Here is a 14,439-nt window from a genome sequence, read left to right as displayed (position 1 = left end):
TCCTCATTGCATTCACTGACACTCAGTGCTACTTTAAAGGTGAAATTGTAAAAGGAAGATCTGCCTATTACAGCTATTTGTTCTTTTTATCACAACTGCATCTAAAATGATAGTATCCTAGAGTAACAACTATATTTTTTTGCTCAAACATGAGAATTCAAGAATAGTCCAGAAGGAAGACAGGCAGTCCTTAAGAGAAAAGTATGGAAAAAAAAGTTTTTACCAACCTGAAAATCCTGCATGTTCAGACATGTTCCTTTCATCATCTTCAACGCAGCTTCCTCCTGAAAAGGAACACTTCTCACGATGTTGTTTCATTCGGGCAACCAGGCCTTGCATTTCTTTGTTGCACTGTTTGCATTTTGCACGGATGCCTGCCTTACCCACAGGTAGAGGAACTTCATTAAAATATTCCCAAACTGGGTCTCTTTTACGGCCTGCTGCCATTATAGGTTTTCCCTTCTAGTGAGAGAATGGTATGGTAGATCTCAAATCAATGAAGGCTACACTAAGAAAGACCTCAAGACTTCTGCTCCAAACAATTTCACTTTTGTTTCTACTGCCTTGTCCCACCCTTCTCGCATTTATCTCCAGACTTCTTCTCCTTGTCCAGATCTATTCTGCCCCCAACAATCTTCTGTTCATTGAACTTTTTGAAACTTTGCACTTTTAGAGAGAGGTAAGGGATTGACTCTGTGTACACAGATTTGCAGAGGGACAGTAGGGTTCAGGTCTGTTATTTCTCACTTCATTTATTTATTTTAAAACATTTTTGCTGTTAACAAGTATGTGATCTCTGGGGACACAAATCCACAGTTTGAGAACTGCAAAACTAAGCATCTCTAATGGTATCTTCTAGACTGAGCACTGAGTCCCATTGGGTAGATAGTAAGATTAACCTAAATAATCTATACAGAAGCCCCTGGAACCCCATAAGATTGAGTCCCTAATTCAGGAACTATTGGAACTCATTTACAAAACTTTTCTTAAACATTACATGAATATATTCTCATACTATAGAATTAGAATGTATAATCCCTATTCTATGATGAGATATCTTTGAGCTATAATGATCTTAATTAAAACTGTCTTTAGATAGGTTTTTTCCTCAAAGAACTTTATCAAAAAAAATCTTTGATTTTTATCCACCCTGGAAAGCTGGCTAGATCGTTGGGCTCAACGGGTAGCGATCAGTGGCTCGATGTCTAGCTGGCAGCCGGTATCAAGCAGCGTCCCCCAGGGGTTGGTCCTGAGGCTGGTTTTGGTCAACATCTTCATTAATGATCTGGATGATGGGATGGATTTCACCCTCAGCAAGTTTGTGGATGACACTATGCTGGAGGGTAGGGATAGGATCCAGAGTGACCTAGACAAATTGGAGGATTGGGCCAAAAGAAATCTGATGAGGTTCAACAAGGACAAGTACAGGACTCTGCACTTAGGACGGAAGAAGCCCATGCAGTGCTACAGGCTGGGGACTGACTTGCTAAGCGGCAGTTTTCCAGAAAAGGACCTGGGATTACAGTGGACGAGAAGCTGGATATGAATCAACAATGTGCCCTTGTCGCCAAGAAGGCTAATTGCATATTGGGCTACATTAGTAATAGCATTGCCAGCAGATTGAGGGAAGTGATTATTCCCCTCTATTTGGCACTGGTGAGGCCACATCTGGAGTACTGCGTCCAGTTTTGGGGGTCCCCCCACTACAGAAAGGATGTGGACAAATTGGAGAGAGCCCAGCAGAGGGCAACGAAAATGATTAGGGGGCTGGGGCAAATGACTTACGAGGAGAGGCTGAGGGAACTGGGGTTATTTAGTCTGCAGAAGAGAAGAGTGAGGGGGGGATTTGATAGCAGCCTTCAACTACCTGAAGCGGGGTTCCAAAGAGGATGGGGCTAGGCTGTTTTCAGTGGTGGCAGATGACAGAACAAGGAGTAATGGTCTCAAGTTTCAGTGGGGGAGGTCTAGGTTGGATATTTGGGAAAAACTATTTCACTAGGAGGGTGGTGAAGCACTGGAATGGGTTATGTAGGGAGGTGGTGGAATCTCCATCCTTAGAGGTTTTTAAGGTCAGGCTTGACAAAGCCCTGACTGGGATGATTTAGTTGGGGTTGGTCCTGCTTGGAGCAGGAGGTTGGACTAGATGACTTCCTGAGATCTCTTCCAACCCTAATCTATGATTCTATCTCATCAATGAGAAGTGTGAGGGATGATCGTATACATCTAGAAAGAGAAAATGGAGGCCACATTTATAGGATGGGAGACTGTCCTGGGAAGTAATGACTCAGAAAAAGATATGATGGTCATGGCAAATAATCAGCTGGACATGAGCTCCCAGTGTGACTCTGTGGCCAAAAGAGCTAATGTGATCCTGGGATGCATTAACGGGGGTATCTCAAGTAGGAGGAAAGAGATGATCTTATTTCTGTATTTGGCACTGGTGAAACTTCTGCTGGAACACTGTCCCGTTCTGGCGCCCACAATTCAAGAAGTTGACAAATTGGAGAGGGTTCAGAGAGGAGCCATGAGAGTGATGAAAGGATTAGAAAACCTGCCTTGTAAGATAACACTATCTAGAGAAGGTTAAGTGGTGACTTGATTAGTCTATAAATATCTACATGGGGGAACAAATATTTAGTAATGGGCTCTTCGGTGTAGTAGAGAAATGTCTAATATGATCCAGTGGCTGAGAGTTGAATCTAGACAAATTCAAACTGGAAATAAGGTGTAAAATTTTGACAGTGAAGGTAATTAACCATTAGAACACTTTACCAAGGTGGTAGTTGATTCTCCATCACTGACCATTTTTAAAACACAACTGGATGTTTTTCTAAAAGATCTGCTCTAGGCATTATTTTGGGGCAGTTCTATGGCCTGTTATACAGGAGATCGGACTAAATTATGGTCCTTTCTGGCCTTAGAATCTATGAATCTCTGACATGTTTGTCCATCTTGATCTTACAAACCTCCAGTGATGGAGATTCCACAACCTATTCCAGAGTTCCTATCCCTTTTATCATTAGAACGTTTTTCCAAATATCTAATCTAAATCTCCCTTGCTGCAGATTAAATCCGTTACTTCTTGCCTTCAGTAGACAGAGAACAATTGATCACAGTCCTCTTTATAACAGCCCTTAATAGTCTTCACATATGTTATCAGTTCCCACCTCAGTCTTCTTTTCTCAAGACTAAACATGCCCATTTTTTTTAACCTTGTCTCATAGGTCAGGTTTTCTTAGGGTGGCCAGATGTCCCGATTTTATAGGGACAGTCCTGATATTTGGGGCTTTTTTTTATATGGGTTCCTATTACCCCCCACCCTGTCCTGATTTTTCACACTTGCTATCTAGTCACCCTGGGTTGTCTAGACCTTATCATATGTGTTGCTCTCCCCTGGACTCTATCCATTTTGTCCACATTTTTCCTTATATGTGGCACCTAGAATCAATGTTCCCTCTAATTTTTTCCATCCATGTGCAGAATAAATTTTGTTCTGTGCACAGAGGTATGTAGGATGTGCGCCACCAGTAGAAACAAAAAACCTAGATATAATATATACACCTCTACCCCGATAGAACACAAATTCAGATAGAACACGGTAAAGCAGCGCTCCAGGGGGGCGGGGCGGGGCTGCGCGCTCCGGCGGATCAAAGCAAGTTCGATAGAACGCAGTTTCACCTATAACGCGGTAAGATTTTTTGGCTCCCGAGGACAGCGTTCTATTGGGGTGAGGTGTATTTTTAAAAAGTTACAATAGGGATAATTATTCCAGCCAGGATAGGTGAGGCATTTTAGAATTCACTGCTCAAATAATTAAATTTAAGTGAAATAAAAATTATGAAATGCATAGACTAGTCAAAAAACTAAAATAACACACTTTGAAAGAATATAATTACAGAGAATATATGTGCAAGAAATAGTAACAACAATAATACAAGTATGTGTTGGGAGGGGTGTGTGTGTATGAGAGAGAGAGAGAGACTGTCTGTCTGTCTGTGCTGGTTCTGAGATACTGTGCACTGTCTCCTTAAGGCACTCACTGAAAGCTCTCCTGCTCCTCCTGAGCCATGTCCCCTCTCTCCCGCTCTGTGGAGATGGGGTATATGGGCAGGGGTGAGGGGGAGAGACTCTGTGAGTGTTAGCTGCTGGGGAAGTCTCTGAGGGACCGTGCGCTCTCTTTAAGGCACACACTTACTGCCTGGATGGAAGGCTCATTCAGACCTCAGAGCTGCTGCAAGTCCTGAGCCCTGTCCCCTCTCCCCTGCTCTGTGGAGATGGGGTGCAGGGGAAGGGGGACAGCCTGACATCAGCACCTCTCTTCTCTCCCCCCCCAACCAGTCACCCCGCTCTGCACAGCCAGCAGGAGGGTCCTGGGAGCAGCTGCAGGAGCAAAGTGGCTGCAAAGCAGGGGGGGGGGGGGCATCTGAACACACGCTGCTGTGTGCGGCTCTGCTAATCAAGTGCATGGCACTTGAATAACTCCTGGGCAGCCACCCGACCACACAGCTTAGAGGGAATGCAGCCTAGAACTGGACTCGGTGCTCCAATTGATGCCTCACCAGTGCAGAGTAGTGTGGGACAATTACCTCCCATGTCCCACATATAACGCTCCGGTTAACATACTCCAGAATTAGCCTTTTTCACAACAGCATCACATTGATCACAAATTGAATATGAATCCACTATAATCCCCAGATCCTTTTCAGCAGTACTATCACTTAGCCAGTTATTCCCTGTGTTGTGCATTTGATTTTTTTGTCCTTCCTAAGTGTAGAACTTTCCACTTGTCTTTATTGACTTTCATCTTGTTGAATTCAGACCAATTTTCCATTTGTCAAGGCCCTTTTAAATTCTAATCCTGACTTCCACATTGCTAGCAACCCCTCCCAATTTGGTGTCATCTGCAGATTTTGTAAGCATACTCTCCTTTCTGCTATACAAGTCATCATTAATTAAAACATTGAATAGTACTATTGGACTCTGGACTGATACCAATATGCCCTCCCAGTTTCACATCGAACCACTGGTAACGACTTTGAGTATGGTCTTTCAATCAGTTGTGCACCCACCTAATAGTAAATTTATTTATACCACATTTCCCTAGTTTTCTTATGAGACTGTCACATGGGACTGTGTCAGAAGCCTTATTAAAATCAAGATACATCACATCTGCTGCTTTCCTCCTATCCATTAGGTCAGTAACCCTGTCAAAGAAGGACATTGGGTTGATTTGGCATGATTGTTCTTGACAAATCCATGCTGGCTGTTCCTTGTCACCCTATTATCCTCTAGGTACTTACAAATTGATTGTTGAATAATTTTTTGCAATATCTTTCCAGGTATTGAAGTTAGATTTGACTGCTCTATAATTTGTTACCCTTTTTAAAGATAGGTACTATGTTTGCCCTTTTCCAGTCCTGTGGGACCTCGTCCATCCTCCATGTGTTCTCGAAGATCATTGCTAGCGGTTCTGAGATTGCTTCAGCTAGTTCCATAAGTATCCTATTTCATCAGGCCATGCCAACATGACTACATCTAACTTACCTAAATATTCTGTAACCTGTTCTTTCCTTATGTTGGCTTGTGTTCATTTCCCCCCTTGTTAATACTAATTGTGTATCTGGTCACCGTTAACCTTTTTAGTGGTGAATGAAACAAAATAGGCATTAAACATATCCGCCTCCTTGACATTATCTGTTGTTAGCTCTACTTCCTTACTAAGGTAGAGGAGTTACCTTTTCCTAATGTATTTTAAAAAAGCCCTCTTCTTATTGCCTTTTATGTCCTTTGCTGGATGTAACTCATTTCGTGCCTTAGCCTTTCTGATTTTGTTCTTACATTCTTATGCTATTCTTTTGTATTCCTCTTTAGCAATTTGTCCATGTTTACACTTCCTTTTGTAGGATTCCTTTTTCATTTTCCAGGTCATTAAAGAGCTCCTGATGGAGCCATATTGGTGTCTTACTAGTCTTCCTATCTTCCTTCGCATTCAGGCAATTTGGAGTTGTGCCTTTTTAATCTTGTCTCCTTGAGAGAGTGCCAGATCTCCTGAAATCCTTTCTCTTAGGTTTTCTTCCCATGAGACCTTTCCTGCCAGTTCTGAGTTTGTTTAAAATCTGCTTTTTTTGAAGTCCATTGTCCTTATTCTGCTGCTGTTGCTCCTTCCTTTCCTTTGAATCACAAGCTCTACCATTTTAATGATCTCTTTTGCCCAAATTGCCTTCCACCTTCAGATTTGCTGCCAATTCCGCCCTGTTGGTCAGAATCAAGTCTAAAAAGGCTATTCCCGGCTACTTGCTTCACTCTCTGAAACAAAAATGTGTCCCCTGTACATTCCATGAACTTATTGGACATGGTGTATTTCACCATGTTACTTTTCCAACAGATATCTGGGTACATTTCCCCCATAACTACCCGGTTTTGTGTCTTGGAAATTTCTGTTTGTTCCAGAAATGTCTTATCCACTTCCCCTTCCTGATTTGGTGGTCTATAGGAGTGACATCATTGTAGGAGTCTACTATTCTCTCTCTCTCTTCCCCCCCCCCCCCCACCCCTTTTTTTACCCAGAGACTTTCAACTGGTCTGGACCTCATACACACTTGTTCTATTCTTGATGCAACACTTCCTCCCTTTTTGCCCTGCCTGTCCTTCCAAAACAAGCTATACCCCCTATACCACTATTTCAGTCATAAGACTTATCCCACCAAGTCTCTGATGTCAGTTATGTCATAATTTAGCTTGTGTACTAATACTTCCAGTTCTTCCCATTCATTCCCCATACACCTTGCATTTGTGTATAGACATCTAAGATGCTGAATAGATTCCTCCACTGATTTCCCTCTTATTGCTCCTCTGACCTTACTGTAACTTTCCATGTCCTCTCACCCTACCCTTGCCATCTAGCCCCTCTGTTAAGGTTGCCTTAATTATGCTTACTGTGGGCTTTCATCACCTGCCCCCTTTGAACCTTGTTTAAAGCTCTCCTCGCTAGGTTGGTGAGTCAGTGTGTGAAGATGCTTGTCATGTTGAGTTGCTTGTCCACTATGACCCCCTAAATACTTTTCAGAGTGATTGCTTTTCAGGTATAGTGTCCTGTTCTGTAGCACTGTAGCATCCCTTGTTCCTAGATGAAGAACTTTGCATTTGACTGTATTAAAATGCATTTTGTTTGAATGGTCCCAGCTTACAAAGCACTCCAGATGGCTGTATGTAACTGCCCAGTCCTCCTCATTACTTTCACTCTGCCAATCTTTGTCATCCACAGATTTATCAGCAGTGATCAGCCTACTACTGATCACTGCAGAACCCCACTAGAAACATCCCTATTTGATAATTCATCATTGATGACTACTTTTTGAGATCTATTAGTTTGCCAGTTCTTAATCCATTTAATGTGTACCTTATTGATATTGTGTAATGCTAATTTTTTTGATCAGTGGCATGGTACTAATTCAAAGGCCTTACAAAAATCAAGAATACTACTTCTACATGGTTGCTTTTGTCAGACAAACTTGTAATCTCATTTAAAAAGAAAAAAAAGAAAAATGGTATTATATTCCCCATCTTCTAATTTTTTACTGATTTGAATCCTGTCAGCTTTTCCAGTTCCCCAGCTTTTAAAGATTTATGAAAAACTAACATCAGTGGGCAAAAGATCATCTCAATCAGCTACTATAGAACTCTCTGTATTGATTTTAAAGTATTTTAACCCTAGTAGAGACTTCTTAAAATAAAAGTCTACCTGAGGCTATGAAGTGAATTTTATAATGTGGTATTGCACCATTGTGGGTTCGACTCTGGTGGCTACAGTTTCAAGCTTAACAGAGTGAAAGTCGCCTGTTCTACTTGCTTCAGAGTTAGTCTCTAGGCCACATGAAGACCAAGGATAGTGACCACACAGACATTCACAAGTACAAGGTCTAGTCTGTTTTACAACTTTAATAAAAGTTAAAATTAAAAAGTTATGATTACCCAAGCATATAGTTACAAATATAGTTATACTCACACCCTTAACAATAGTGTTAGGGTCTGATGGGTGTTTCATGGATTGATCATCAGTAGAGGGATGGTTCCTGCTGGACTTTCCCTATGGGAATCTCAATTTTCCTGCTTTGGGCACCCCCTTTTTATAATGTGATTCTGCCTATTCCTACATTCTGCACATGTCCATAAAAGTGTCAACCCTCTTTTTCTTTATTGGTCTGATATACCCTAGAAACTTAAGGGACCCTGATTTCTATAGGCTGTGTAGGTTCTCTTTATTCTCATTAGCTTTGACACACAACCTGTTATCCCGTGGTTAAGACACATGTTGACAACAGATGTGCCTTTACAGCATTTTTATGATTTAAAATTAATCTTCTGGCTAATTTTTCACAATATCACCATTTGGTACCTCTTTTCCCATCATCTCAGGGCATCGGGTTATTCCTTGGTCATTTATTTGTGTCAGCATTTCTTGTCTCCAAGGCCTAAAATAGCTAAGCTTAAAATCTTGCAAGCCTGAGCCTACAGGTTCTTGCGTTTCAGCTTGTCTGTCTTATATCTAATACATGATTCCCTCTGAGGGCATGTCTACACTTACCGGGGATCGACACTGCTCCAATCAATGCACCAGGGGTCAATTTAGTGCAGGGGTTCTCAAGCTGGGGGTCGGGACCCCTCGGGGTCACAAGGTTCTTACATGGGGGTCACGAGCTCTCTCAGCCTGCACCCCAAACCCCGCTTTGCCTCCAGCATTTATAATGGTGTTTAAATATATTAAGTGTTTTTAATTTATAAGGTGGGGGGTCTCACTCAGAGGCTTGCTATGTGAAAGGGGTCACCAGTACAAAAGTTTGAGAACTGCTGATTTAACTGCTGAAGACCCACTAAATCGGCCGCAGATCGCTCTCCTGTCAACTCTGGTGCTCCACCGGAACAAGAAGAGTAAGTTGACAGGAGAGTGTCTCCTGTCGATGCAGCGCGGTGTAGGCACCGCAGTAAGTTGGCCTAAGGTACGTCAAATCCAGCTACGTTATTCACATAGCTGGAGTTGTGTAACTTAGGTCGACTTACCCCGGTATTGTAGACAGGGCCTAAATACTGATCAATCTAATACTTCTATAATCCTACAATGAATCTATATGATATAACATATATGTATTCCTATATACATCACACAATAAATCAAGAATAAACTAAAATCATTGGCTACACTTAGTACTAATGGACTAAGAAGTAGTTTATTCATGTGATGTGACTACAACCTGCTTTTTTCCAAATATGATACAGAAATATGTATTTAAGACTGCTGCCTCTTCCTCATTAACAGTTTTACCATCTTCATCAAGTAATGGGCCTGCGCAATTGCTAGGATTTCTCTCATTCATGATATAGTTAGAAAAAGATTCCTCCTTATTGTTCTCAATTCTGCCAGCCATATACTTATTTTTCCCTTGGTCTCAAGCTTCCTTTATCAATATACCAAAGTCTGTCTGCTTGGATGCTATGTAGTACTGATGCTTGCACTTCCAGCCCACAGATTATCATCCTGTGGATGGCCACCAATTTACACATCATAGACAAGAAATCTCTTCTGTCTTTAGTGGGAATGAAAACATGGCATGTTCAACACAGGTCACCGTGACTATTCCATTGTTGGCCATACCCACTATCTGGTGTAGCACGGTACCTAAACAGAAAGAAACAGGTCCATTAGTTGACAGGGTCCCTGTCTGAAGGCCAGTTGTAGGATCCTTCTTTCCTTCACCTCCTGGTCCTTGTGGACTAGATTTTTTGTGATGAGGCATCTTTCGCACTGGAGGCTGGAAGGGAACTGAGCGGCTACACTGCACTCTTCACTCCGGATTATTCTTGGATCTGTCTGTGATGGACTTGGCGTCTGCTTTGTTTCCCATCCATATGCTAACCCAGCCTGACCTTGCCTGGTTCTAGATCTGACATCTGGGTCACAGTACAAAGTGGTATGAACTTGTCTTGAGTTGCAGCCACTCTCTGGAATGGAGTTCTGTAGTATTTATTTAGATGGAATGTATGGGCCTAAACAAGGTTTGGAGTGTGGTATACAGAGTCTGTCTGCTTAATACGATGGGAAACACCATTAAGAATGTTTTTTAACCTTTTTATTAAAGATACTTTTAACTGTTTCTTTCTTTCGGTATTTCAAATGTGAAAGGTATGGTTTTCATTTTAACAGTATCCCTTGTTCCCTTTCCCGTTAGCTGGAGAAAGGGTTTTTAGAACGAAAAACACCTGCACACACCGCTACCTGTCTCTTCATTGGTATTATAGATGATATTCTCTTTTCCCCAAAAGGAGAGAGACTAAGTTAGTTGAAATGGGCAGTTGTTAAGGTCTAATCCCATTTCCTAGAGGGGAAAGAACAGAACAGCAAAGATAGAGCTTCTGTATCTGATGCTGATTCTCACTTTCAATCTCACTACTGGAAAAACAGGGGCCCAGACTGTCATCTTCTCAGCCCCTTCGAGACATGGCAAACTTGTACCAGTGTAGGGCTGTTTAGGACATTGCATTTAGCCACCTTTTTGGTTGCAGTGTTGGAAAAGATGCAGTCTTGGCCAGCTAAGCCACTCTTATTAGACAGAAGGCAAAAGGGGGGAGAGAGGAAAATATAGTAGTAAGGTGGAGAAGAAAAAGGACACGGTGGTGGGTGCGGGGTGGTGGTGTTTGGGATTCAGCCCATGCCAGTGGGATTGGCAATGTCATCAGGGTCTCTCTCTTCACCCAGGAAATTTCTTGGTGTCAGCATGACAAAGGTCCATTGATATTACAGTGGATCCCAGGAGACAGAGGGCAGTCAGCAATTATCATGGTAGCCCATCTGTTGTCCCTTAAAATTTCCTCCCAAAGTCTTTCCCTTTAAAAACCACAAAAGAGATTGATGGGTGAAATAGCCTGTCCTCTCATTATTTTGTCCACCAAGTAGGTCTAATTTCCAACATATACATTTTGTTTGATTTCCAGTCCCACACTTCTCTTGCTTACCAGGCATATTAACATAGTCCCTGAGTTATAGCAGTAGGCCTTTTTGTTTGGACTAATTGAGTCATCTAGCTTTAGCAGCTTTATAGATTCCAAGGTCAGACGGGACCATTATGATTAGTTAGTTTGACCTCCTGTATAACACAGGCCAGAGAACTGCCCCAGAATAATTCCTAGAGCAGAGATGTTTAGAAAAACATCTAATCTTGATTTAAAAATGGTCAGAGATGGAGAATCCACCCCGACCCTTGGTAAGATGTTCCAGTGGTTAATTACTCGGTTAGAATTATGGATTATTACAATTATTACTCTGTTAGTGTTATGGATTATTTCCAGTCTGAATTTGTCTAGCTACAACTTCCAGCCATTGGATTGTGTTATACTTTTCTCTGCTAGTTTGAAGAACCCATTATTAAATATTTGTTCCCCATGTAGTCACCCCTTAACCTTCTTTTTGTTAAGCTAACACATTGAGCTCCTTGATAGTAATTGGCCTCTGAGTTGGTAAGACAACTCCCACCTGTTCATGCTCTCTGTATGTGTGTATATATATCTCCTCAATATATGTTCCACTCTATATGCATCCGAAGAAGTGGGCTGTAGCCCACGAAAGCTTATGCTCTAATAAATTTGTTAGTCTCTAAGGTGCCACAAGTACTCCTGTTCTGTCATCTTTATTATCACTCCCCCAATTTTTGTGTCTTCTGCAAACTTTATCAGTCATGACTTTTGTCTTCTAGGTCATTGATTAAAATGTTAAATAGCATAGGGTAAAGAACAGTTTCCTGGGGAATCCTACTGGAAACACAACCGCTTGATGATGATTCCTTTTTCAGTTGCGTTTTTGAGAGCTATCAGTTAGTCAGTTTTTATTAATTTAATGTGTGCCATGTTAATTTTATTGTTCTAGTTTTCAAACAAATATCATGTTACCAAGTCAAACACGTGCTTAATACAGAAAAGGCAAAAATTTCAATATTATTGATGATTCTGCCATGTCCACCTAATAGTGGACCAGTCCCATTGTCAGGATACTTTTGTTCCTAATATATTTTAAACAAAACTCCTTCTTATGTTCCTTAACTCTGCTGGCCATAGATTTCTTCTTGAGTCCCTTTGCTTGTCTTTTATCAATTTTCTACAATTCCACACTTCTGATTTTATATTGATTTATATCAGTTTCCCCTTTCTTCCGTTTTTTTATAGCTGCCTTAATTTTCCCTCTAAACCATAGTTGGGTTTTAACCAGCTTGGCCACCTTTCTCGATTTGTGGCTTTCTGAGCATCTAGAAAGGTGTTTCTTAAATGATTCCCAATTATCGTTCAAATTTTTCTGATTAAATACTTCCAGCTGATTTGGCTCTTAATTCCACAAAGCTAAAAATAATTAACTTTCCCTGCTAGTCGCTCTAGTAGAAACATCCAGTCACTCTGAAACTGAGGGCAGAATTTAGGGCTGGGGGTAGGATGTGACTAACACCCCTATAATGACATAAATTAATTCTGTACCTGATGGGACTTCAAGCATGAGCAGCATCTTTGACTCCCCCCTGTTCCTGCTTCAGAAATCTGCAGGACCCTTGGTGCAGTGGTGGGGGAAGGGTTAGTCAAGGCAGGAGCCCACTGCAGCTGCCCTGCTGTGGTGCAGAGGTGCTGCCCATGGAGAATTCAATTTCTAACATTCAGTACTCCATCATGACTCTCATGGGAGGGCCAGTCTCTGGGAACTGGTGCAGTCTGTGCCTCTGCAGAGCTGTAAGCAGTGTCTGTTTGACAGGTGAGCCCCATCCGGAACCTCTCTGATGGGCAGAAGTGCCGTGTGTGTTTCGCGTGGCTGGCCTGGCAGAATCCCCACATGCTCTTCCTGGACGAACCCACCAACCACTTGGATATAGAAACAATAGACGCTCTGGCAGATGCCATCAACGAGTTTGAGGGAGGAATGATGCTTGTCAGTCATGACTTCAGGCTCATCCAGCAGGTAAGGGCAGGGGGGGTTCGTCAAGCGCTTTTCTCAGCCAGTAAATTGGGAGTGGGCGTCTGTCTCTGTCAGACCCACCCTAGCTCAGCCAGATGTGATGGGCTGGATGCATGAATTCCTGGGTGAGATTCTGTGGCCTGTTATGCTGATCACCTAATTTGGCGTAATGGCTATGAGTGTGCTTAGCTGAGTTAGTGAGCTGCTGGCAGCTGCAAAACCTTGCCTGCTTTGGCTGGACAAAAGGGGAAAAGGGAGCTTGGACCCCCATGTGGGATGGGGAGGGAATCCCCCACCTTGTGCCCCTCTGAGCAGAGCTTCTCTAAGGACCACCTTCCTATGTTTTCAGGTTGCCCAAGAGATCTGGGTCTGCGAGAAGCAGACAATCACGAAGTGGCAGGGTGACATCCTCGCTTACAAGGAACATCTCAAGTCAAAACTAGTGGATGAGGAGCCCCAGCTCACCAAAAAGACCCACAACGTGTGAGTGCTGGAGGGGTCGGTCAGGTGCTCTCCCTGGAGACTGACACAGTGGCCAGCCTGACCCACTCTCCTGCTGACTGGAATCGGACTCTGCTGCTATCTCTGTGGTTCTGTTTAGCATTGCTGCAACATTGCTTCTCCTCGACCCTCCCTGTATCTCTACATCTGGACAACCCCTTCCCTTCTATTCCGACTGCACTCAGGCAACTGTATCCACAGCTGGATGGTGTCTCATCCTACACCAGACCTTCCACTCCAATAGGCTGGAGTCATGGTGATGGCAGTAGGGAATCTGACTTGCAGTGATACAGAAGTGGAGACCCTAGCCCATCTTCTCACCCTTCACCCCCAACTTTCTGCTTCAGTTTAGAAACTTCACTTCAAACTCCTCAGGCCTTGGTTTGTTTTTTAATGATTATTTAACAGTGTAATTACCAGATCTGCCTGAGAATCCATCAGTCAATAAAGAGGGAAGAACAGTCTCCTGCTTTCCTTCCTCCTCCTGTGAGGTGCACTGGGTGTGAGAGCACGGAACCAGCTCTCAGCTAGCGCTGAACTGCTTGGGTTTTAGTGCATGACACAGGGCCCTATCGGCACCCTGTGCTGGACCTGGGGGAAATGTCTTTCCTACTGACACCAAACGCCCCCTGTTAGTACAGGATAGTCTTCCAGTACAAATAAGTACAATTGGGTGATGACGCAACTATGAGTAACTGAGCTACAGAGGCACTGAGGTGAGTTGATACAATAGTAACATTCATTTCAGAAGTGCAATAAATAAGAAATGTTAAATAAAAACAATCTAAAATTCTGTACTTTTCCAGGGCATTTACATGCCTTTATCTTCTTACTGACTTAGTTGAATATGACATAATGCAGCTCTTTCAGCAATCAAGATCATGTATCTTGGGCAGGGGTTTTCCCTTACTCATTGGGCTGAAAGGAAGCCAAAATCCAGTCTTCGGTGTTCTCAT

The 14,439-nt window shown here is 42.6% G+C and overlaps 1 protein-coding gene across 1 annotated transcript in view; it reads left to right on the top strand.

Moving 5' to 3' along the window:
- Positions 1 to 13,945, top strand: part of ABCF2 (ATP binding cassette subfamily F member 2) — a 34,065-nt gene extending 20,120 nt beyond the window's left edge. The window contains exons 14-15 of the mRNA XM_065398696.1: positions 12,782 to 12,985; positions 13,332 to 13,945. Of these exons, the coding sequence (XP_065254768.1) occupies positions 12,782 to 12,985; positions 13,332 to 13,469 (342 nt within the window). The 3' untranslated portion in view covers positions 13,470 to 13,945. The remainder of the gene's footprint in view (positions 1 to 12,781; positions 12,986 to 13,331) is intronic.
- The last annotated feature ends 494 nt before the right edge of the window (positions 13,946 to 14,439 follow it).

The sequence above is a fragment of the Emys orbicularis genome, chromosome 2 (genome assembly GCF_028017835.1).
Source record: "Emys orbicularis isolate rEmyOrb1 chromosome 2, rEmyOrb1.hap1, whole genome shotgun sequence".
Taxonomy (NCBI): Eukaryota; Metazoa; Chordata; order Testudines; family Emydidae; genus Emys; species Emys orbicularis.
This window is presented reverse-complemented; position numbering and strand designations above follow the sequence as displayed.